At 49.5% G+C, this 24,565-nt stretch overlaps 1 protein-coding gene across 1 annotated transcript; it reads right to left on the bottom strand.

Annotated features, from left to right (window-relative positions):
• Nucleotides 1-8,790: 8,790 nt before the first annotated feature.
• On the bottom strand, nt 8,791-9,822 carry LOC141938211 (rab-like protein 2A). Its single transcript, XM_074856881.1, has 4 exons — nt 9,819-9,822; nt 9,491-9,588; nt 9,146-9,226; nt 8,791-8,871 (listed from the first exon to the last, which is right to left on the bottom strand). Exons 1-4 carry the CDS (start codon nt 9,820-9,822, stop codon nt 8,791-8,793), a joined length of 264 nt encoding a protein of 87 aa, XP_074712982.1.
• Between the last annotated feature and the right edge of the window lie 14,743 nt (nt 9,823-24,565).

The raw sequence follows: 24,565 nt of genomic DNA, 5'->3' as shown, positions 1-24,565 counted from the left end.
GGGCTCTTCACCCCCAGCACGGAGCCAGCTCTGGGGCAGTGCTCTGGCCACTGCTGCTGGAAGGCGGCTCCTCAGCCATGCAGCTGTCCTCCTGCCTGTCCTGCAGGAGCTGCTGGCTGTGCTGCAGCAGGAAGGACCGTCAACGGAGGGGATATTCCGCAGAGCCGCCAGCGGGACAGCACTTTGTGAGCTGCGGGAGACCCTGGACCGTGACGCAGACGTCGACCTGGGAAGCCAGCCCACGCTGCTGCTGGCCGCCATCCTGAAGGTGAGCGCTTCTGCCCTGCGGCTGGAGGAGCTCCTGGCTGGCCCCGAGTGTTCAAAGGCTCACCTGGAGCCCTGGGCCTTGCAGGACTTCCTCCAGAGCATCCCCTGCAAGCTCCTCGTGACCGACCTCTACGAGGACTGGATTGCAGCAATGCAGAAGGCCAGCAGGGAGGAGAAGATGTGGGAGCTGAGAGCGTAAGTGTGGGCAGCAGCCTGCCTGTTGAGCAGGAGCCCTGACCGCTGGCCCAGAGCACCTGGAAAGCTGCCCTGGCTCCCACCGGCCTTGGGCCAGTCTGGGGGACGGTTGTGGGCAACATCTGCTTTATTAGCGCCGTGTTCCTGTTCCCCCAGGGTGGCCGAGAAGTTGCCTGCAGCCAACCTCCTCCTTCTGAAGCGACTGCTGTCCCTCCTCTGGCAAATCAGCCACCACGCAGCCACCAGCAGGATGGGCTGCAGCAACCTGGCCGTCTGCGTTGGGCCAAACCTACTGAGCCCAGCCCATGCGGACCTGCTCCTGCTGGAGGCCATGCTGGAGGTCACCCACAAGGTACACATCCCACCCACTGGGGCAGCCTTCCCGGCCCACCAGCGCTTGGCTGCGCAGAGGGCTCTGCAGGCCTCCTCCCACCAGCAAATGCTGTCGGGGTGGCTGCCTGGAGGAGCAGCCCCACAGCCACAGGCTCTGGGCAGGAGGAGGGGGCAGGGGTGGGAAAGGCTGCTTGGTCCCTTGTCAGGCAGTGGGATCGAGACTGACGGCTTGATGTGTGCAGTGAACATGCTGGTGGAGTTTCTGACGGAGAACTGCAGGGATCTCTTTGAGGAGGAAGCGGGCAGCCTTTCCAGCCCAGCAGACAAGGAGCTGCCAGCCCCCCTGGAGAGATTCAGAGGTGAGAGGGGGGACTGAGGGTTGGCACCGGCTGGGCTTGGGACACCAGAAACCTCCGTGTTGCTTCTGACAGGGCTGGGCATCGGGTGTTGTCCTCTCAGCCTCGCTTGTCCTGTGGCCTCTCTTTGGCCACTGCTCTCCAAACATGAACGTTTTCCTCTGCAGGATGAGCTGAAGCCTGCAGACAGGGCATCGGAGGGCTGACCACAGAAGTGTAGGGCTTTGGGTGGGTTTTTCTTTAGCTCTGTTTGCTTCCAAGAAGTCACTTTGCTGCACATGCTTTTGCTCTCTAGATCTGAGTTTGAAAGAGAAAAGTGTCCCTGCAAGCAGAGAAGACACAGAGCACCAGGAAAAAGCCTTTCTGGATGCATCTCCCTCTCCACTGGATGTCCTCAGACAAGCTGGGGGAGACACGGAGCTGGAGTCTGAAACAGGAGAGGTACGTCAGCTCCCCAAACATGGTGACAGTGTGTCTGGTGTAGGAGGGGAGTTTCCGATGAGGCCAGTTTGCTGTGTGCCTCTGCCTGACAGTAGAGCAGGTGTGGGTTTGGGTTATTCCTCCACCCCTTGGGATGATACATAGCAAGGGAAATCAGCAAAGTTGGGTCTCAAATGCACTCAGCATGTGTTTGATCAGCCAAAGGCCTACAAAAAGACAGAAGGGAGTAATTGTCAACCTCAGGGGGGTTTTGGTCAGGCTCTACTTCATTAGAGCTTCCTCAGGTCTATTTGGGGATCAGCAGGGGGACTGTGTGAACTGTGGCTGATGCAAACCAGCCCAAGGCATCTCCTCTGGAGATCTCAGGTACCAATTTAGCAAAGAGTCACTTACCACTCCAGATCACCCCTTGCCACATGCCAACTGTGACATTTCTGGTTTAGGCACCACCAGCTTTGCCTCCAGCCACCCCTGAGAGCATGGCAGACTCCCTGGGGCGCCCAGAACAACTGGCCAGGCTTTCAGAGGAAAGAAGGTAAAATGAGCTCGCTTTGGTTAAAATCAGAACTGACTCCAGTGGGTCGTGGCTTTCCCTATCTGATCCCACTGTGGGATGGAAAGGTTTGCAGGCTCTCCCCACGACGAGGAGAAGAAGAGGAGCCGGAAGAGAAGAGAGACCTGGGGAGAAGAGAGCGAAAGCTGCGCGGTAAAGAAGAGGAGGAAGAGAGAAGGTGCTTCTGGCGACGGACCAGCGAAAAGACGCGGGAAGGCGCAGCAGGTCAGGCAGCCCAGGTGCGTGCCGGGCTCTCTGCCCATCTTTCACACCTCTCCACACTCCTCTGCGTCAGCCCAACGCGCTGGCGAGGGACAGCGAGGGACGGTGCTGCGTGGGGTCTGGAAATAACTCCCTGGCAGGGCCCAGGGGCTCCCGGCCGAGCCCTGCGGCGTGGCACAGGGGCACTGCGCGTCTCTGCGTGCGCTCGGGGCTCAATGGGCATTGCCTGGAGGGACGAGGCACCAAAGCCACCCCGTAGCCAGCGCCAGCAACAGCTCTCTGCTCTGGGCCATCAGCAATTCCTCACACACAGTGTTCCCCAGAGAGGGCAGCACAACCCTGCCTCTTCCTGCCGCCAGGGATTCACCAGAGCTTTCTGACTCTGTCCTTGCAGGTGCCGATTCATTGTCACCGCCTGATCCGCTGACTTTGGGGCCCCCAGCATTGCTGTTTGCAATAAAAAGTTGTTTTCTCTCTTGTGACCAAGTCTGCCACAAGACATTCTGGAGTGGGGGCTGTTGTTCTGTGATGGATCCTGGGGGAGGAGTTTGGGATGGTCCCTTGTCCCAGCACCCTTCCCAGTGGGCGTCAGGGCTGAGTTGAGGTGCTGTAGGAGGGAAACCCAAGCCCAGAGTCACGTGGGAGGGTGGAGGTTGGACGGAGCCCGTCGAGGTCGTCTGGTCCAAGCTGGGCTCAAGCAGGATTAGCTCGAGCAGGCTGCCCAGCACCACGTCCTGGGGAGTTTGGGGTTTCTCCCAGGAGCAGCACCGTGAGCTCAGGGTGAGGGCAAGACGTAGGCAGGGCACGGTGGCCAGGAAGGGCTGAAGGTTCTTACGGGGCCACCGTCACCTGCAGCTCGCTGCCCCCGGGGGAGAATCAGAAGGGGAAAAGGGAGAAAACTCGTGGGTTCAGGTAAAGACAATTTTATACCCCAACAAATAAAGAAGGAGGAATGAAAGCCTAAGAAATGCAAGTGATATGAAGGAAAGCAGTTGCTGATGACCAACTGACCAATGCCCAAGCAAGGCCATCCCCTGCCAACCTCCACCCCGCAGTTTTCTGGCTGAGCACAGCATCGTTGGTGTGGGATATTCCTTTGGTCGGTTGGGGTCGGATGTCCCCGCTGTGCACCCCCAGCCTGCTCACTGGCAGGGCCGCCCGAGAGGCAGAAACGCCCTTGGGCTGCACAAGCGCTGCTCAGCAAGGACTGGCGCCTCCCTGGGGTGTCGAGGCTGTTCACAGCACAGATGGGAATCACAGCCCCTTACAAACTACTGGGAACAGATGTGGTATTTAAGCTCATCATAGGGTCACATTTTGGGACTGGTGTTGGTCTGTCTCAGAACTCTCCTGGCCTTCACTAGGCCGTGGCAGCACTTTACGCTGCTCTAGGTCCTGTCAGCCCTCCTGGAGCATGACATTCCTAATCACAATAAAAGAAAGGAAGAACATCTGCACGCAATACATAAACTGTTCACCAAATTGGGAAATGTTTTTTATTAATTTTTTTTGTAAATTATGGAGAATTCCTTTTGCAAAATTGTGAGTCCAAAAGCAACCAGGCTTCTTTACTTATCTCTAGGTGTGTATGTGCATCTGTACCTTTGGGGGTGTTGTGTCTGCAGACAACTGAAATCAGTACCAATGAAGAAAGCAATTCTAACCAATTCTTCTGACTTTACTTACATATCCTCTAAACAGGGTAAGTCAAGATACTTAATTCAAGTTCACACACTAAGTAACAAGTGCTTTGGTTAAACTGGATAAAATCCCTGTGTGAAAGCTACAATGAAAATTGAACGGGGTTTAATTCAATGAGTTTAAATCACTTCCAAAGTAAATCAAGCCAAATCAAATTAAGGTCATTAGAATTTTCTGTGAGACTGTCCAATGAGGGGTTCAACCCAGATTAACCACATCACTTTAATACCTAATTCAGAATGAATTTCCAAGTGTCCTTCCTTGTCCACACCAGCCCTTTGGCTCAGTCAGTGACGCTGACCTCTGAGGGCTGCCCAAGCCGGCAACTTGCCTGCGCGGGCAGAATCATCTCTGCCTGCCAGGTGCCTGTCATAGAGGGGGATGCACAGGAGGCAACGCTGTGCTGGCACTGTAATAAAGTCCACTTGGGATGATGAAGGATAATATGAGCACTAACATCCCAAATTCACCTAGAAATCCCTTTCCAAAACCAGGGTTTACCTGTGTAAAGACTTAAAAATTAAGCTAGAGAAGACAGAAATGCCTTTATAATAGCAGAATTCTTTGAAATTCAAGTGTTCTATTGGGAGAATCTTTCTGTAAAAGAAAAAATAATTGAGAAGCCCTTCCCCTGCTCTAAGACATGAACATTTATTTAATTATTTGTTCATTTCATGCTGGTTTATCCCTGCCTAAACAATGTTAAAAAGAAGGGAAGTTGCTGCCCTGGGGAAAAGATCTTTTTTTTTTTTTTACACACATTACTTTTCTTCCTTGCTAGACAGTGGGAATACGGCCACTGACAGATACAGCTCTGTCAGTCTCCTGATCAGGGGGTATCTGATTTCCCAACAGGCCGGGCAGTCAGGAGTCTCTGGGTGCTATGCAGGGGTATAACAATCCAACGCAGGTTGGAGTAGCAGAGGTGTGGGTGCATGTGCTACACGCACACGTGTGACAGCTGAAAAATAACTTCTCCCCAAAGGCTCCTCGCTGCTGCTGTGTCTGCTGCTGCTGGTGGTGCTGGTGCCATGGGGGGAGCCGAGGACATGGAGCTCCCTGTGCAAGCCAGGGACACCCTTGTGCTGCCCCGCTGCTCTGTCTGGGGAGGTTTAGGGGCCCCAGGAGCTCTGTCCTGCCAGGGGGGTTGTGCTTTGCCCGCTGCAGGGGCTGCAGAGCCAGGGGCAGTGACCGTGGCCCAAGGGGTGCATGTCCCCGTGGGGCTCTGGCGCCTGTGATGTCACAGAGGAGAAGTCACCAAGGGATGTCACCAAGGTGCCAGCCGGCAGCACCCACTGCAGTACGGCTCGGGCCAGTGGTGAGTGAGGCCGGCAGGGGGAAGGCTGGCCTGGACGAGGGCCGGGGCAGAAGCTCTGGCCCCTCAGGGGGGTTTCTACAGCCGGGGCGAGGGCGCAGCCACTGCAGGGAGTGCATGGGGCAGGGCAGGTGCTGCCCTCGGGGCTGGGTGCAGGGGTGCCGGGGCTGCCAGCCACGGCCAGTGCCCGGGGGCTGTGGGGAGATGTCCCCATCCCTGCAGCGCTCACCACCCTCCCCCTTAGTGTCTCCAAATTCTCTCACCCCCTCTCCCACTCATCCCCGGGCCCCTGCATATTCTCCCCTGCTGCCCCAGCCACCATCTCTCTCCCACCCAGCCCCACTGAGCCCCTTCTCTCCCTCCTCCTCCAGACCATGGCTGTGGGCATCACCCACATCCTGACGGTGCTGACCATTGTGCAATACGCACTGAGAGTGGATGATCAGGTGGACACGGCCACACAAGACCTCCTGCACCAGCATGAGGAGAAGCAGAGGCAGGAGATGACCTGGCTACTGGAGGAGATGGAGCAGAGGAGCCAGGAACCACACGGCCTTGCTCCGGAAGGCGTGCTCCTCACTGCCTGTCAGAACTGGTGGTTTTGGGCCTTTGCTGAAACCCTGCTCATGGTCTTTGGGCTCTACTGGCTGCCCAGGCAGGGGAGCGCTGACTGTGACAGAGGCAGCCAGTGGGGAAGCTCCAGCAGTGCTGAAGAAGAAGGAGAGGAGTATGACTGGGAGGGCAAAGAAGACCCCAATGACACCTTGGGTCAAGCCAACCCTCGGGTGGGGACCCCCGCTGCATCTGCCAAGCCCTTCCCAAGAGCCCCTTTCTGACAGGGCTGCATCCAGCCTTGGGATGGGGCAGTGCCTACGAACGCCTGAGCGCCCCCAAGAACAACATCACCAACTGCGTGCTGCTCGTACCCCTGAGACCACCCCTCGGGCATGTCTTCCACCAGAGCTGGGCACCATGGGGGACCTGCTGGCAAGGCACTCCTGCATCCCCGGGGAGCACCTGCTGGAGAATGTGCTGTGCTTCCTCTTCTGCCCTGTGACGAGCCAAGCACAAGCCAGGTCCCTGCTTCCCATGCTGCATCTGCATATAGTCCCTGCCCCTAAATACCCAATAAATAGGCTTGTTTTAAGAAATCCTGTGCCCGTGAGTGTCTGGGCAGCACTATGTTGGGGAATGTTACCCCTTGGCTCCATCTCCGCTCTGTAACAGACAGGGGAAGTTTGTTCTTGAATTTATGTTTGCAGTGGTTACACTTAGATGTTTAGTGCCTCCTTCTCTTCTCTCTTCTTCTTCTGGTGGTCTCCACAACCCCTCCTCCCCGTCTCTTTTCCCATGGCCCTGACCACCTCTGGACTTGAATTAAGAATCAATGACCTTTAGGAGAAACGCAGAGTGATCTATGTACTATGTCAGACTGTCCCATCCCACTCAGATGGGGGAGACAAGTGACTCAGATTTGTAAATCCTCAACGGAGTGGACAACGGTGAGACAAGTCTCAAAGTCCAAACATTTATTAACTTCCCACAAGGTACTAATTGGATACATGATAATTGGCTAAGCATATAATGAGTTGTGGCAAGCAATACAGTATGCCTTGCATTGCTTAATGGTAGTGAAGGAAAAGGGGAAAAAGGAAAGGAGGGAGATGGAGGGAATAGAGGAATAGAGATCACCAGTCTGGGTTCCTGCATTGGTCCTGCCAGCAAGGGTTCCAGGAGGCAGCCGTCTTCTTCACTCTCCAGGCCCCCCGCCCTTTTGCTCCCCCTCAATTTAGACACACTTTCCTTGGGTCCTTGGATCCTGGTACAGATGAGACTGTGCCCAGCAGTAACTGCTACTCCAACGCCATGGCCAGTCTTCACCTCAACCCCCTTTCAGAGGCCAAGGCCAATACCAACACGCCAGAAGCTGGTGGAATTCTTTAATCTGCAGATTAAAGATCCTGCAGATGCTAAGGGGGAAAAAGGCTGAAAGTTCAAGCTGCAGTATACCACAACCATCTACTGAGGCACTGCCTGCTGATCCAAAGGCGGCCTCAGTGTCAAAGGCCTGTTCGGTCCTGACAACGCTCCTCTGAGTGCACACAAATGCTGAAGGTGACTTAGTTCTTGAAATAAAGTTGGCAGTTTTCACAGCTCACCACGCTGCAGTCCAATTCAGTCTCCTGTGCAAGGCAAGGATTCCATGCCCGTCACCTGCCAGATGAGGCTGCAGGCAGCCAAGTCGGGCACAAAGGGAAAGAGTCACTCAGAAGGGCTGAACCCGAGCCTGGTCAGAGGGGAGGGGGAGGGTGCAGTGCAAAAAGGGACGTCTGGTCATAGGGGGCTAGAGATCTCTGGCACAGAAGTTGGAAACACAAAGTGTCTTAGGCCAGCTACTGGTGGGATCCTTGTGTGTGTGCACAATGCGCCAGTGAAGTAGAAACTGGACTCTGTCATGCCACAGGAGACACAGATCTGGAAAGACCCACGGTTTGCACTGGTGACGGGGTAAGGAGCTTGACATGCAGGCACGGATATTACACGGACTTAATTTCCATACTGTTATTTGAGGAATCTATGCACGTGCTGTGCTTGTGAATCTAGGGAGTGAAGGTGTGGTTACATTTTGTCAGTAAACATCCAGTCGGGACCATCTGGAAAGGCAGAAAAGGACCGGCATGTTTATGTAAGTGGTGGTTATGAATACATGGGCACTGGTAAAGGCATCGCTCTGCCTGTGTCAATCTGTTTTGCCGTTGACATCAACAGTGTAAGTCTGTACATGTGTTTGTGTATCTGGCTCTTTGGAATGCAGTGTAAACCTTTTGAACACACGTGTGGGAACAGCAGCAGCCACATCCATCAGGCTGTGATAGGAGAAACCTCCTGGGTGTGAGAGTCCACCAGATTCAGCTCTAGTGGACCTGAAAGGAGAAGTCCCCTGTGTTCAGAAGTCCATTGGATCTGGCTGGTTCGTAACAGACTTGCACTGTATCGTAACTGGACTGCCTTCTAAAAAAAGGGCAGGAAGGATGCAAGCTCAAAGCTTTATAAAAAAAATGTTTAGTGTTTGTTTTCTCCAGTAGGTACCATTAAAAGATCTTGGCAGGACCCTTCCCTGCAGGTCCAAGAGTAGCTTAGCTCTCCTGGCAAGCTTTGCCTTGAAGCAGCATGCAGTAACTACAGACATGGGGATGCTCTCACCCTTTCCTTGACCGTGATGTGCAGTGGCGAGGACTGAGTCAAGGAAGATCATGCCCAGACAGGCTCCCACAAGAAGGGGAGACCCAGCTGCCCATGATCAGAGCTCTCAGGACATGAGAAAATTCACTTTTGTCTGTGAAGGCCAGCTCTAACAAGCCCCAGAAATCCAGAGCAAAGGGATAAACAGTCTCAGGGTCCAGGGTTTAGGCAGATGGGCGCTTCTCTTCAAGGCAGCTCTCCTCTTTATCTGACAAATTCTCACTCTCCTGCTGCAGGACAAATCTCTGGAAAGGAGCAGGACAAGGAACTGCTGAGACACATGAAAGCAATAGCTACACTCTGCTGTGGTTATTTCAAATTCGGTCTAGGGCAGTGTGGGCTCTTCAGAGGGTCACCACCTCAGCCCTTCCAACGTAGACACAAGCAGGACACAAACTCCATGGTGTCACCAGCATAAGGCAATTTCACCCTTTGCCACAGGCTCTGTTTTCTCTCAGGGAAAATAGAGCAGAGCTGCCAATCACTTGGGAGGAGTGCAGTATGTAGAGCCCTTCTTACCTCCAGCTCTTGCATCACCTCCATGAGATCTCCTGAATTCTGTTTGTAAGCAACTGGTGATTTGATGGCATCATTGAAGAGCTGATGAGAAGGAGAATGCCTGTCACTCCAGGTAAGGGGCTCTGGGTTTCTGTAATATATGGAAACTGTTCCCACACACCAAGGAAAAAAAAAAAAAAAAAAAAAACCAACACAAACCTCTGCAACTACCTATGGCTACCAGGACCTCACAAGTAGGCAAACAGATGTACTAGCCCATTTTCTGCTCTCTGTGCTTACAGCAGTGTCCACGTCCTTGGCTGCATAGGGGCCTCACAGAAGCTGAGCCAAATAGCTATGTTTTACCTTCACTCCATTGGTGCCATCTGCAGCAGACACAAAGTAAAAGGGCAAACTGAACGTGTGGACAAAATCGAAGCTTTTCTGGGTCACCTTCATATCTTCTGGGTGCAAAACAGGAAGTGGTCAGTAAGACATCAGTGTAGGCAGAATGCCAATATATGCAGGAGTGGTGGAACAGATGGAGACCAGAGCCCAATTCAGCTGTCAAAGCCTCCTCACTGTAGTACAAGGCTGGGAAAGTCTCCCCAAAAGCTATCAGATTTTAAAAGCAACAGCATCAACAAACCATTGACAAGAAGACACAAAAAGAAAAGAGTTCTTGTTGGTTTACCCATGGTGTGTGACTAAATTATAGATGGACTCTGACGTGCTGTAAATGAATAACGCTTTGCAGCTTATCACTTCACTTGCTGTGCAGCAACCTCGAGTGTTTTCCAGGCACATGCTTATGATTTTTGCTGTGTGTCCACATGACCTGGACACCATTGCCAGTACTAGTCATGCCTTTCCCTCCAGTTTGACCTTTTTAACCAGAATTCCCCACTACCCTTATGCCATGTTCCCTATATTCCTGTTCATCAAGGGCACGCTCACAGTATACAAATGACTCAACTGTTATATATTTTTACTTAACAGGCTGTTAGGAGCAGCTACCCCAACCTCAGCAGGCCAGAGGCTTTATTTCAGTTTTGGAACAAAGTCTACTGCACATTTACAGGAGGACGTGCTGACACAGCAGTAACAGCTCAAAGTTTTGGTAGCCAGCCAGCCTGTATGCTGGCACAGGAGGATGACTCCAGATGATCCCCCTGTTCCCACAGAAGCCACAGCTGAAGCAGTTCACACTCCAGACACTGCCCAGACAGCTGCTCCCTACCTCTTTGCAGGAAGCTGTTCTGCAGACTGGGCCTGTTCATTTTCTAGCCTGGGTGGAACACAGCAAACGAAGGCAAGGCAGAGGACTCTCCTGAGCAGTGTCCACTCACACACAAAACACTAAGAGCAGCATTCATCTACACAGAGGTTCTGTCTACAACACGGCTGCCAACACCAAGCCTGTTTGCCTCAGACTTCCTGCACAGTCTGTGCAATCCGTGCATTCAAGGCTGGCTTGACACATCCTACAGGAAAGGCTTTTATTAGGTAGGATCAATCATGCCCTAAACCACACCCCTCAACCAAATGAACTTCCATAGACTGCAGTGGGAGCCTGGACACCTTCTTCAGGTAGACAGACCTAGTCATAGCTGTGATGATTTCTACCATGAATATCAGCAAGGAAGCCCATGTCTGACACTGTACTGATAGAGAATAACGGGAGACTGGTCCTGAGGGTATGTGTTCTCTCACTGATGCTGAGCAGAAAGCATTATGAACTCTCACAGGATGCAGGAGGCAGATCACAACCCAGAGGATAGCTAAACATACCCAACTCACTGGTTTTATCTGGCGAGAGAAGAATGAACAATATATGAAAGTTTTTACACCACTGGAAGAGACAAGAAACATCAGACAGTATAATCATAAAAAGTAACATACAGGCCAAGTGTCAACCAGGACTGTTATCAGTCAAAATTCCACCAGACCACATCTGTGACACTACCCTTACCATCATACAAGTGGGAGTCTTATGGCAACAGGATGCATGCGTGCTCTAGAACCTCTCCTGCCCAGCCGCATCCCAACACAAAAAACAAGATTAGAATGACACAACTCTCCAAGTTCGGTTTTCCTCACAACTTAAACTCAGGAAGCAGAGCCCAGTCCATCTACTCAGGGTCACAAATTTGGTTTCACTTCACTGATCTGAAATATTTCAGGGCTAAGAGATTATGCAAAACCAGGACCTTTTCTTAGTTAAGATTAATTAAGCCATGTGCAGACACTGAACATCGCTATAAACGTATTAGCAAAAGAGAAGTCATCAGTAGACATGACTTGTAAAGGATAGTAAGACAAAGCTAGTCAAAAGTGCAGAAAATGGTAACAATATACGGTACTTTGTCACTAGAGGTGGTAACACAAAACAAAAGCTAAACATTTTGAAACAGCTTGATTTCTGACACAGTGATAAATAGGCAGGTACTTGCCATAGGAGATGTCCCATCTCCTTTCACAGGCCGGAATGGCCTTGGGAGGGAAAGTGTTCCTCCAAAATGCCTGGACAGGGGAAGGGAACGTGACTGCTGCTGTAGTGTTCATTCTCTTCAGGTCTGATCAAAGCACACTGGGATTTTGACCATTTAACGTAAAGACTATGGTATTCTTCTTGTTGTGGTCCTCTGAATCCTGGCATTGTGGCCAAGCCAAGTTATATTTTCACCTTTCCCCAGACTATGAATCCAATCCCAAAATATTAAATCAGTGCAACAAACTCTATGTATTACCTTATTTATTTAGACCCACAAGATGGTATGACTTAGAGACACAGAACAAACAAAAAAAAAAAAAAAGGCATTATGAGATGCTAATCCCCTTCAGCAAACAGCACATGGCTGTTTTTTGTCCTTTCATGATTTTAGTAGATCCTCTTTCTTCAGGTACAGATAGCAGACACTGTTTTACAAAGTGTCATAAACACCACACATTTTCAAGAACTGTTTCACCTGTAAATAAATTCTCTATTGTATACAGCATTAGTCATGCATTATCAACAACGGCTGCTGAAGAGCAATGTAGCACCTGGATGCTGGTACATTGACGCTAATGAGCATAAACTGCACTTTGCACTGAACTGTGTTGTTAGGAAGCATGGAAAACTAGAAGGCAGTTTTCACTGCTTTATATTTATCCATAATTAAAATACCTAAATATGGCCTGAAAGTGTCTTTATTTCCCCCCACAAATGTGACTTGCCTTCAAACAAAACTACTGTAATGAAATTTTCCTGTCTCTAAGTGTAGCACTGCTCTAATGAAACAGTGATATAAAACCACATGGTTTGTTAATTTGTGACACAAAATAAAAGGCCAACTGAGTGTCAAGCCAGAACTGCCATCTAAAATTAGGGCATTGTTGGAAGTGTGGGAAAAGCAAAACAACGAAAAAACTGCAAAACGCACATTTCCTTAAAACATGGTGCCCAGAACAAACACAGGACAGGATGAAGATCCGGTCATTTGTGTTGCCGTGGCACCAAGGAGGAATGCGAAGTGAGGTGGAGGCTGTGCGGTCCCGTTCTTCCACTTCTCTCGAGGAATATTTGACCCAACCATAAGATTTATCTCCTGCTCTTCCCCTCCTCTCAAGGACTGTTTTGAACAACTCTGCAGACATCATCTCTCATTCTTCCTCTTTTCCCACAAAAACCGCACACACCTTGCACCAAGAAATGTGCAATGTTGTTACTCAAGAGACAACGGCTTGACCACAGTCCCACCCACTCCCACACACACACTTAGATAAATACTACCCCAAGCTTGTATCTAACTCGGAGGGATGAAAATCCGATACCAAATCAGAGGGACAGACTGACAGGTCTGTGCTCCTCGCACCCCCACCCCAGAAGGGACACCTTTTGGTGAGCTTTGGGAAGCTCGGCTACGCTGAGTGATTACCCGGGAATTGTGTGTGATTGCAGTCGGTTTTTGTGTGTAGTGCTTTACAGCCAACCTGCAGTCTGAGCATTTGTCATAGGCAATCTCAAACAATCTGTAGATGATGCATAAGAATAAACCATACTATTCGTGAACCTGACAGCTTCTCTTGAGTGCAGCTGCATCTAAAGCACAAGGGCTGTTCGTGCGTCTGGTGTCAGGCCTATAGTCATGGCAATCACAGAATCAGTTAAGTTGGAAAGGACCTTGAAGATCATCTAGTCCAACCGTTAACCTAGCACTGACAGATCCCAACTACACCATATCCCTAAGCACTACGTCGACCCGACTCTTAAACACCTCCAGGGATGGGGACTCCACCACCTCCCTGGGCAGCCCATTCCAACGACTAACAACCTGTTCTGGAAAGAAATGTTTCCTAATATCCAGTCTAAACCTTCCCTGGTGCAACTTGAGGCCATTACCTCTTGTCCTATCACTTGTTACTTCAGTAAAGAGACTCATCCCCATCTCTCTGCACCTTCCTTTCAGGTAGTTGTAGAGGGCGATGAGGTCTCCCCTCAGCCTCCTCTTCTCCAGACTAAACAACCCCAGTTCCCTCAGCCGCTCCTCGTACGACCTGTGCTCCAGACCCTTCACCAGCTTCGTTGCCCTTCTCTGGACACGCTCGAGTAATTCAATGTCCTTTTTGTAGTGAGGGGCCCAAAACTGAACACAGTCATCGAGGTGCGGCCTCACCAGTGCCGAGTACAGGGGCAAGATCACTTCCCTGTCCCTGCTGGCCACGCTATTTCTGATGCAAGCCAAGATACCACTGGCCTTCTTGGCCACCTGGGCACACTGCTGGCTCCTGTTCAGCCGGCTGTCAATCAACACCCCCAGGTCCCTCTCTGACTGGCAGCTCTCCAGCCACTCCTCCCCAAGCCTGTAGCGCTGTTGGGAGTTGTTGTGGCCCAAGTGCAGCACCCGGCATTTGGCCTTATTGAAACTCCTACACATGGCCTCAGCCCATCGCCCCAGCCTGTCCAGGTCTCTCTGCAGAGCCTCCCTATCCTCGAGCAGATCAACACTCCCACCCAACTTGGTGTCATCTGCAAACTTACTGAGGGTGCACTCGATCCCCTCGTCTAGATCATCAATAAAGATGTTAAACAGGAGTGGTCCCAAAACCGAGCCCTGGGGGACACCACTCGTGACCGGCTGCCAACTGGATTTAACTCCATTCACCACAACTCTTTGGGCCCGGCCATCCAGCCAGTTTTTTACCCAGCAAAGTGTGTGCCCATCCAAGCCGTGAGCAGCCAGTTTCACCAGGAGAATGCTGTGGGAAACGGTGTCAAAGGGCTTACTGAAGTCAAGGAAAACAACATCCACAGCCTTTCCCTCATCCAAAAAGCAGGTCTCCCTGTCGTAGAAGGAGATCGGGTTTGTCAGGCAGGACCTGCCTTTCATAAACCCATGCTGACTGGGCCTGATCATCTGGTTGTCCCGCATGTGTTGTGTGATGGTACTCAGGATGAGCTGCTCCATCAGCTTCCTGGGCACCAATGTCAGGCTGACAGGCCTGTAATTTTCCAGATCATCCTTCTGACCCTTCTTATAGATGGGCATTGGCCAATTTCCAATCTGTTGGGACCTCCCCAGTCAGCCAGGACTGCTGGTAAATGGTGGAAAGCGGCTTGGCGAGCACCCCAGCCAGCTCCTTCATCACCCTTGAGTGTATCCCATCCGGTCCCATAGACTGATGTGTGTCTATGTGATGCAGTAGGTCACTATCTCCTCCTGGATTGTGGGGGGGTCGTTCTCCCAGTCTCTGTCTTCTGGCTGAGGAGGCTGGCTTCCCTCAATACAACTAGTCTTGTTATTAAACACTGAGGCAAAGAAGGCATTAAGCACCTCAGCCTTTTCCTCATCACTTGCTACCATGTTTCGTCCTGCATCTAGCAGGGGATGGACACTCTCCCTGGTCTTTCTTCCGCTGTTGACATACTTATAGAAATATTTCTTGTTATCCTTGATTGCTGAAGCCAGATCAATTTCTAGCTGGGCTTTAGCCCTCCTGATTTCCACCCTGCATAGCCTCACAGCATCTTTGTAATCACTGTGAGTGGCTAGCCCCTTCTTTCAAAGGCTGTAAACTTTCCTTTTCTCCCTGAGCTGCAGCCAAAGCTCCCTGTTCAGACAGGGTGGTCTTCTCAGTCGCCGGCTTCTCTTACAGCACCTGGGGACTGCCTGCTCCTGAGCCATTAAGACTTCCTTCTTAAAGAGTGCCCAGCCTTCCTGGACCCCTATACCCTTCAGGATCGTCTCCCAAGGGATCCTGTCAAGCAGGTGCCTAAAGAAGACAAAGTCAGCCCTTTGGAAGTCCAGGATGTCAGTTCTGCTGCCCCCTCTCCTGGCCTCTCTAAGAATAGAGAACTCTCTTATTTCATGATCGCTGTGCCCTAGTCGTCCTCCAACCACCACAGCATCCACCAGTCCTTCTCTGTTCACAAAGAGGAGATCCAGCAGGGCACCTTCTCTGGTTGGTTCTCTCACCAGCTGTGTCAGGAAGTTGTCTCCCACACATTCCAGGGATCTCCAGGACTGGTCCTACTCTGCTGTGTTGTATTTCCAGCAGATGTCTGGGAAGTTAAAGTCTCCCACAAGAACAAGGGCAAGCGATTGTGAGATTTCTCCTAAATACCTATAGAATATTTCATCCACCTCTCTGTCCTGGGTGGGTGGCCTATAGTAGACTCCCACTACAACATCTGCCCTGTTGGCCTTCCCCCTGATTCTAACACAAAGACATTCCACCCTGTCTCCACTGCACTTGTACTCAAAGCAACAAAAAGAAAAAAAATGACTGACATACCTATGAAGAGATAAGTCCAGCCCTCCCAGCCCCTCTCATCTCTGGGGACTGACTAGAACGCAAGGGGATTCATCTCTTACCAAATTAATTCGTCACCTTAAATGCAACAGGCATACAACGGTCCTAATGTGATTTGAAATTCAGATTTATATTAGGCCTCATTAAACAGTGTAGAGAAATTCATACATCTTTTTCTTGTTTGTTTGGGTTTTTTTTCCCTAATTCCCTTTACAGAATGAGGTACATAAATAAAAGTACAGTATTTCTAAATCTTAAAATACTTAAATATCACATTTTTACCAGTCCTATCATCTCTCAGCTATGAAAGTGGAAAAGGCAGGAGCCTTCACAGTTCATTAAAAAAACCCCAAACAACAAAACAATGATAAAGAAATCTGGCATATGTATTGGATGTTGCTTCCAAAACAAAGTAAGCAGTACCAAGTGTTTGGAGAATTAAGAAGCAAGTTGCCCGTTGTCTTTTAAGTAAGATTAAGTAAGATTTATCATAAGATTGAAGTCAACTTACAATTTTACAAATTGCAGTTTAAAGAAAGATTTTCTTCTTTTGTGGAGGTTTTGTTTATTATTTCTACTCATTGTCTCTTACAATACCGATCAGCTCCTTAGCTTGGGGCTTAAGCCAGGACCCTGGTACAACACAGCAATAAAACATGTATCTGTAAGTGCTTATGGCTTATCAGTAGTCCCTCATTAACCAAAATAATTTAATTTGTTCGTTAGTCCCTAAAAAGCCATGTGTATATTCTTTGCCAGCATAGGATTCACTGACTGTGCTTTATTTGTTTGCAAAAAATTTCTGCTCAATGTATTTATATGCTAACCATTACAATCTAAAAACCTTTTTTTTTAAAAAAAGTGTATTTACTGAGATAAAAATGACTGGGTTTTTTTGGGGGGGTTTTTTGTTTTTTTGTTTTTTTTTAAATACACCTTTAGGAAAGTAACGCGTAGAGAAAACAACTTTATATTCACTGGGAGATTTGGTGCTGTGAGGCTGATCAAAAAGCCATCTTGCCAAGCACAGTGTAATTCTTCTGCTCCCAGCTATCTCTATCACCAGTGCTCTGCACTGAGCAAACAGGACAATCTGAAAACTTGCAGACACTTTCATTAAATACATGTTGATGAAAAAGACTGTCCATGCTTTCATTTTTACAAAACACAGGAAAGACTCAATGCAACAAAGGAGCTTGAAGGCCTCAATTGAGAGTATTGGCATTCAGATACTGAATACAGGGCAGCACCTAAGGGAGCATAAATACGCTTGGATAGGATTTTTGAGTATTAAGGGCTGAAGATTTTCAGTATTTATCTTCCTCTTTTCTTTTTGCCATGCTTAAAGGCAAACATTGCATACTGTCCTCAAGTGCAAGATCTAGAAGTTTATTAATGGAAGCTGCATACATGGCTTTCAGAATACCAAGGGGCTAAGCACTCCAGTTAATAATATCAGTACAAGAGTGGTAACCACGGCACTGGATCTGCAAAACAAGAGAGCAAGGTAGGATCAGCAGTTTAGCAAAACCAAATAGAAACTAGTCTAACAAAGACCAATCACTGGAACAAGGAGGAGAGAATAAAGACACACTTTAGTATCTGTTGATCCATTTCTATGAAATTTAACAGGGGGCAGTTGTCTTGAAGGTATTAAATTCCCCTGAGCGCTGAGAAAGTCTCAGAGTCTGATAGTAAACCAAGAGACTGGAATTAGCATCACCCTTGAGAAGAGAAATCTCAGGCTAATAACTCTTGGCCAGCTGGCCAGCTGCCTCTCAGCCCCCGAGTCAGCCAGGGCCAGGCAGATGTGCTGCTGGGGGTTACGGGGGCAGGAGGAACCTGCGGAAGGTATTGCAGGAAGGTTCAGAGGATGGAGGAAAACAGGAGCTGGCATGACTGTAGGGGAAAAAGGACAAGGGGAAGAGCGTAGGGAATACCAGCAGAGAGAAAGTGGTAATCCTTCTGGTGGGAGGGTTGCTGAGGGGACCAGGGATGTAGGACAGGAATCTGCAGGCAGTGAAGACTCATTACTTCCACTAATCACAGACCAATTTGTTTGCAGGAAAGTATTTTGGTTTATTTGTTGTTTGCCTTACAAGTGTGAACAGGTGCCTTAATATATTCTGTGTGTGGAGTAACAGAGGAGCAGCCACTACTGAGAGCACTCTGCTCCGGCTCAATTCATAAATGGAAAAGTGATTCTGCATTCAACAGGAAGGATAAAAACGGTACCCTGCTGTTCAGTGGGAGACAGAATTTAAATGTCCTGTAACAGAATTTGGTACATCACCACATGTGAGGCTTGACTTTCCTAATTTACACCATTAAATTCTTATACAAAAATAAATGTTTTTATTTCAAGGCAGTAACTTCTGATTCACACCAGGGCAAATGGAAGAGCATAAGGCCCCTCTTATCTTAATAAGATTTGTCATCATATACTGTTAACTGCATTAATGTCAGATAGAATCATAAGTAAGTATTGCATTACAAGATATGTCGGCACTGAATTGAAATGGGAAATAAATTACTATTTGGTGTTAAGTCATTTACACCATCATTCTCAAAAAACAATTTATAGGTTGCAGTGTTCTCTAATTTCAGTTCCTTTTTAATTAGAAGAATAAATAAAAAGTACAACAAAAAAGAAATCAGAAGCATCCATTTTGGGGAAAAACGTTTTTAAAAGATGGCTTTAACATATTCTATTATGTTCAATTTTACATGACACAAGGTCACAACAAAGGTATCATTTCTTTTGGTAAAGTCACACCTGACACTATATGGGGAGTGTTTTTTCTCCTTCAGTTCCCAGATTCTTACATGGTACAATGGTGTTTGGCCACAGATAGTTTGTAGAAGACAGTGCCAACAAAGTACCAATCACAATGCAAAGGCACCCTGCCTAAATGATCCTCATTATTATTTTTTAAAAAATATTCATTTTTTAAACAAAGGTAGACAGTTTAGAGGTATTTAGACTACAGCTTTCAGAGCTAGTCTCATTTTCAAGCTGAAGTGCCCTCTGCTGGACATGATTCCAGATGCCTTTGCTCATACATTTTGTACATAACTTTTTTTAAACCTGAAACTTCATTAGAAGAGGGCATACAGACTCCTATAAAGACATATAATTTAATTGTTGAAAATTATTTTTCTTTTTGCACCAACAGGATCTGCAGGGAAAATTATAAAGGGGGTCTAAACTTTGTGCCAAGAATTGACACTTTGTTGGCTTTGCTCAGATGCTCTGATTCTGTGGACAGATGACAGGCAGGTGAACGAACAAGAAAACAGCAAAATAGGTGAATGTCCTGGTTCAGCCAGGATAGGGTTAAATTTCCCCAGCAGTGGGGGGAAGCTCTACCCAGTTATTCAATACCATGCTGACGTCACGTCCGGGCGCCCAAGTACAGGAGAATTGGTAGAACACGTGGGGTGTGCAGTCTCTCCTCTCACTGCTGTATCAGTACATTTCTTGCTCTGTTCATTGTTATCACTGCTATTGTTACTGTTCTTGCTGTTGTTCAGTTTGTTGCTGTTGCACTGTTGTATTAAACCTCTCCTTATCTCAGCCCCAGGGTTTGTATTTCACTCCCTGCCCCGTCTGGTTAGAGGATGGGGGAGGGGCAGCGGCAGCGTGGTCTCGGGTCCCAGCAGGGACTAAACCACCACAATTTTTGGCGCTCAATGTGGGGCCACGAGAGGGTTGAGATAAGAACAAAAGGAGAAGGTGTGTTAAAGCAATCTGTTAGGTGCAATTTTTCTGTGTTTACTTGTATTTGTTTGATAAGGAACATTTGCAATGCTGGGCAATTTGCTTGAGTGGTGGGACTGGATTAATCCTTATATCCACTGTGTGTTCCCAGTGCTGGTGTTTTTTGTCAGTGGAAAATGTGCCAAGGGTCTTGTTTTGATGTACTGGCTGCAGACAGCTTATAATGGGCTCGTATCACTGCTTGTGGGGGTGAATCAATACCTGTTTGCTGCCTGGGCTTTTGTTAGGGGTCTCACCCCCTCTATGGGTGAGCCAGGGGAAGAGATCCTCTCCATTTTTGAGAGTTTTAGCTATCCCTGGAGCATCCTGGCCACTGTGTTCACGGCACAATGCTTTCTGAATGTCTGCCAAATCTTGTTTTGGGCCATGCGGTACTTCTCCAATAATAGCACCACCCGGAAACCTGCCCCGAGGGCAGATAGTTATGAATGGCAAGGTGTGTGGGAAAAGATGGGCAAGTGCCTGAGTCAGTGGTCACCCCCAATGCTTTGGGATTTCACTCCCGAACTGTGGAGCAGTTTGCTAACAACTGGCTACGTGAGAAAGGGCACAGCACCGAGGAACTGCTGACAACGGCGACGTGATGGGAAAATACCGAAAAGTATCAAAGAAGAACAAAGAACAGAAGCAAGACTATGTAGAAGGCCTTGCAGAAATCATAAGGGGTGGGATTGGTATTTAACCTTAGCAACCAAGGTATCTAACCTTAGCAACCTATAGGGAGCTCGCTTTTTGCAATATGTATGAACTAATTATTGTAGATATAAAAGAAGTGTGAGTACTAATAAAGTTGAGCCTTTGTGCATTAAATGATGGCTGGGCTCCCTCTGCGTTCTTTCAACACCGAACAAATGCAGAGTCCTGATAAACTGGTGGAGTGTTTGGAAAAGGTGTGCTGCCAATCTGACAAACCCCGGGAGACACAACTCGTTGCGATGTGCTGGGGCTTGCCCATGCCTACTGTGTCATCTTTAACACTGTTCACTGCCCTCAAGGGGGAGAAAGGGCTGCAGGATCTGAAAGTGAACCTACTGGTACAGCAGCTGGGCCAGGGGGACAGACAGTGCCAGTACCAGTCGCCCCGATATGGAAAACCAAACATACCAAAAAATCCCCTTGCAGTGTACAGGGTGATGATGAACAGGCCCATCACAAGAGCAGGAGGAAGAGCCAGAGGTAACCATCCGATCTCTATCCCTCAGTGAGTTGCGAGATATGCAGAAGGATTTCAGCCGCCTTCCAGGCGAGCAAATTTTCACCTGGCTGCTCCGGTGCTGGAATAGTGGAGCTGCTGGTATTGAATTCGAGGGGAGAGAGGCCAAGCAGCTGGGACCTTTAGCCAAGCAGGCTGGTATTGACAAGGCGATAGGGAAACAGGCTCAAACCCTCAGCCTTTGGAAGCGACTCCTTCTCGGTGTGAGGGAGAGGTACCCCTACAAGGATGATGTTCTATGTCGGTTAGGCAAGTGGACCAACATGGAGAAAGGCATTCAAAACCTCAGGGAAATGGCTGTGTTTGACATGGTCTATGGTGATCTGAATGATGAGCAGTCACCCATGGATCTAGATCAGGCCCCTTGCACACAGTCGATGTGACAGAAGTTCCTGCAAAGTGGACCAGAGGCACATCCCAAAGCATTAGCAGTAGCGTCCTGGTGGCGAGACAATCAGACTCAGACAGTGGACAAAGTGATTATCCAGCTCCAGCAATATGAGGGAAATTCCTCCCAACATGCCTGGGTTTCAGCTGTAGAGAAACTGTCTCAGAGGCTCCAGAAAGTAGAAGAGGACATGTCCTACATTCCACCTGCACGGGCCAATGTCTCAGCCATTAGGAGCAGGCATTTTCCGACCCAAGAGAAGGGCAGTGGAAGACACACACCACGGGGCACCCTGTGGTTCTTCCTCCGCAACCATGGGGAAAACATGAGAAGGTGGCATGGACAGGCCACTCCTGCCCTAGCTGCATGAGTACAGCAGCTGAAAGGGAAGACCACCATGAAAGGGGAGTCTTCCAAGAGAGATGCAGCTCCAGTGTCTAGTCGGAAATCCTCCAGACAGAATAGAATGGCTAACATTATGCTTGACCCTCTTGAGGGGACCAGTAAGTCATTCTTGCAGGGGTGACTCTTAGAACAAGTGAGTGATGGTGAGCAGGATTAGAGGGGCCCTGCCTCCAGCCAGGTGGAGGAAAGGGATAATCAGATTTACTGGAAGGTGTGGATCCGATGGCCTGGCACATCAGAACCACAAGAATATAAGGCCTTGGTAGATACTGGCGCATAGTGCACCCTGACGCCATCAAGCCACAGTGGGGTTGAACCCATCTGCATCTCCGGAGTGACAGGGGGATCCCAACAGCTGAACCTATTAGAAGCTGAAGTAAACTTAACTGGTAAGGACTGGCATAAGCACCCCATTGTGACTGGCCCAGATGCCCCGTGCATCCTAGGTATAGACTATCTCAGGAGAGGGTACTTTAAAGACCCAAAAGGGTACCGGTGGGCCTTTGGTATAGCTGCCTTGGAGGAGGTTGAACAATTGTCCACTTTACCCGACCTCTCAGAGGACCCCTCGGTGGTGGGGTTGCTTAAGGTTGAAGAGCAGCGAGTGCCAATTGCCACCAAGACGGTGCACCGGCGGCAGTACCGCACTAACTGAGATTCCCTGGTCCCCATCCATCAGTTGATCCATTGACTAGAAAGCCAGAAGGTGATCAGCAAGACTCATTCACCTTTCAACAGCCCTATATGGCCAGTGAGAAAGCCTAATGGCGAATGGAGACTGACCGTGGACTACCGTGGCCTGAATGAAGTTACGCCAGCGATGAGTGCTGCAGTGCCGGACATGCTAGAGCTCCAGTATGAGCTGGAGTCGAAGGCAGCCAAGTGGTACGCCACGATTGACATTGCTAACACGTTCTTCTCCGTTCCAATAGCACTAGAGTGCAGGCCACAGTTTGCATTCACTTGGAGGGGTATCCAGTACACCTGGAATCGATTGCCCCAGGGGTGGAAACACAGCTCCACCATTTGCCATAGACTGGTCCATACTGCACTGGAGAAAGGTGGGGCTCCAGAACACCTGCAGTTCATTGATGATATCATTGTATGGGGGGACACAGCTGAGGAAGTCTTTGAGAAAGGAAAGAAGGTAATTGAAATCCTCCTGAAGGCTGGTTTTGCCATCAAGCGACAGAAGGTTAAGGGGCCTGGAAGGGAGATTCAGTTCCTAGGAATAAAATGGCAAGATGGGTGTCGCCACATCCCAATGGAGGTGATAAACAAGATAACAGCCATGGCCCCACCAACCACCAAAAAGGAGACTCAGTCTTTCCTGGGCACTGTAGGGTTCTGGAGGATGCACATCCCAAACTACAGCCTGATTGTGATCCCTCTCTACCACGTTACCTGCAAGAAGAACGATTTTAAATGGGGCCCTGAGCAACAACAAGCCTTTGAAAAAATTAAGCAGGAGATTACCCAGGCAGTGGCCCTCAGGCCAGTCCGGACAGGGCAGGAGATTAAGAACGTGCTCTACACCGCAGCCGGGGAGAATGGCCCTTCCTGGAGCCTTTGGCAGAGAGCAGATGGGGAATCCCAAGGCCGACCTCTAGGCTTTTGGAGCCGGGGATACAAAGGCTTTGAAGCTAACTATACCCTGACTGAGAAGGAGATACTGGCAGCGTACGAAGTAGTTCGAGCTGCCTCAGAAGTGGTCGGCACTGAGACACAGCTCCTCCTGGCACCCCGATTGCCGGTGCTGGGATGGATGTTCAAAGGAGAGGCTCCCTCCACACATCATGCAACAAATGCCACGTGGAGTAAATGGGTTGCGTTGATAACGCGACGGGCTTGAATAGGGAACCTCGACCCCCCAGGATTAGTGGAAGTGATCATAAACTGGCCAGAGAGCAAAGATTCTGGGATGTCACCAGAACAAGAGGTGAAACGTGCTGAGGAGGCCCCACCAAATAACGAGCTGCCAGAGGAGGAGAAGTGATATGCCCTGTTCACTGATGGGTCTTGCCGCATTGTGGGAAAACATCGACAATGGAAGGCTGTGGTGTGGTATCCCACACAACGAACCACTGAAGCTGTTGAGGGAAAAGGTGCATCGAGCCAGTTCACAGAGGTGAAAGCCACCCAATTGGCTTTGGAGATTGCTGAGCAAGAAAAGTGGCCGAGGCTCTATCTCTACACTGACTCATGGGTGATGGCAAGTGCCCTGTGGATGTGGTTGCAGCAATGGAAACAGAACAACCGACAACAAAAGGGCAGACCCATCTGGGCTACTGAAGTATGGCAGGACATTACAGCCCGGGTGGAGAACCTCGTTGTGAAGGTGCGCCATGTGGACACCCATATACCCAAGAGTCGAGCCACTGCTGAACATCAACACAACCAGCAGGCGGACCAGACTGCTAAGATCAAAGTGGCTCAGGTGGACTTGGACTGGCAGCGTAAAGGTGAACTGTTCATAGCCCGGTGGGCCCATGAGACCTCGGGCCATCAAGGCAGAGATGCAACATACAGGTGGGCTCTAGATTGAGGGGTGGACCTCTCCATTGACACCATCGCAGAGATCATCCATGGATGTGAGACGCATGCTGCAATCAAACAAGCCAAACGGCTGAAGCCCCAGCGGAATGGAGATCGATGGATGAAATATAAATATGGAGAGGCCTGGCAGATCAACTACATCACACTGCCACAGACCCGCCGAGGCAAGCGCCATGTGCTCACAATGGTGGAAGCAACCACTGGGTGGCTCAAAACTTATCCAGTGTCCCACGCCACCGCCCGAAATACCATCCTGGGCCTTGAAGAGCAAGTCCTGTGACAACACGGCACCCCAGAGAGGAT

This window comes from Strix uralensis, chromosome Z (assembly GCF_047716275.1).
Source record: "Strix uralensis isolate ZFMK-TIS-50842 chromosome Z, bStrUra1, whole genome shotgun sequence".
Classification (NCBI taxonomy): domain Eukaryota; kingdom Metazoa; phylum Chordata; class Aves; order Strigiformes; family Strigidae; genus Strix; species Strix uralensis.
This window is presented reverse-complemented; position numbering and strand designations above follow the sequence as displayed.

Bases quoted from the DNA above. Each gene is read 5' to 3' on its own strand.
- LOC141938211 (XM_074856881.1), bottom strand. The intron at 9,227-9,490 runs GTAAAACATAGC...CCTTCTCATCAG, and splicing joins ATGGCACCAATGGAGTGAAG to CTCTTCAATGATGCCATCAA. The intron at 8,872-9,145 runs GTAAGAAGGGCT...GCTCCTTTCCAG, and splicing joins AGGTGATGCAAGAGCTGGAG to AGATTTGTCCTGCAGCAGGA.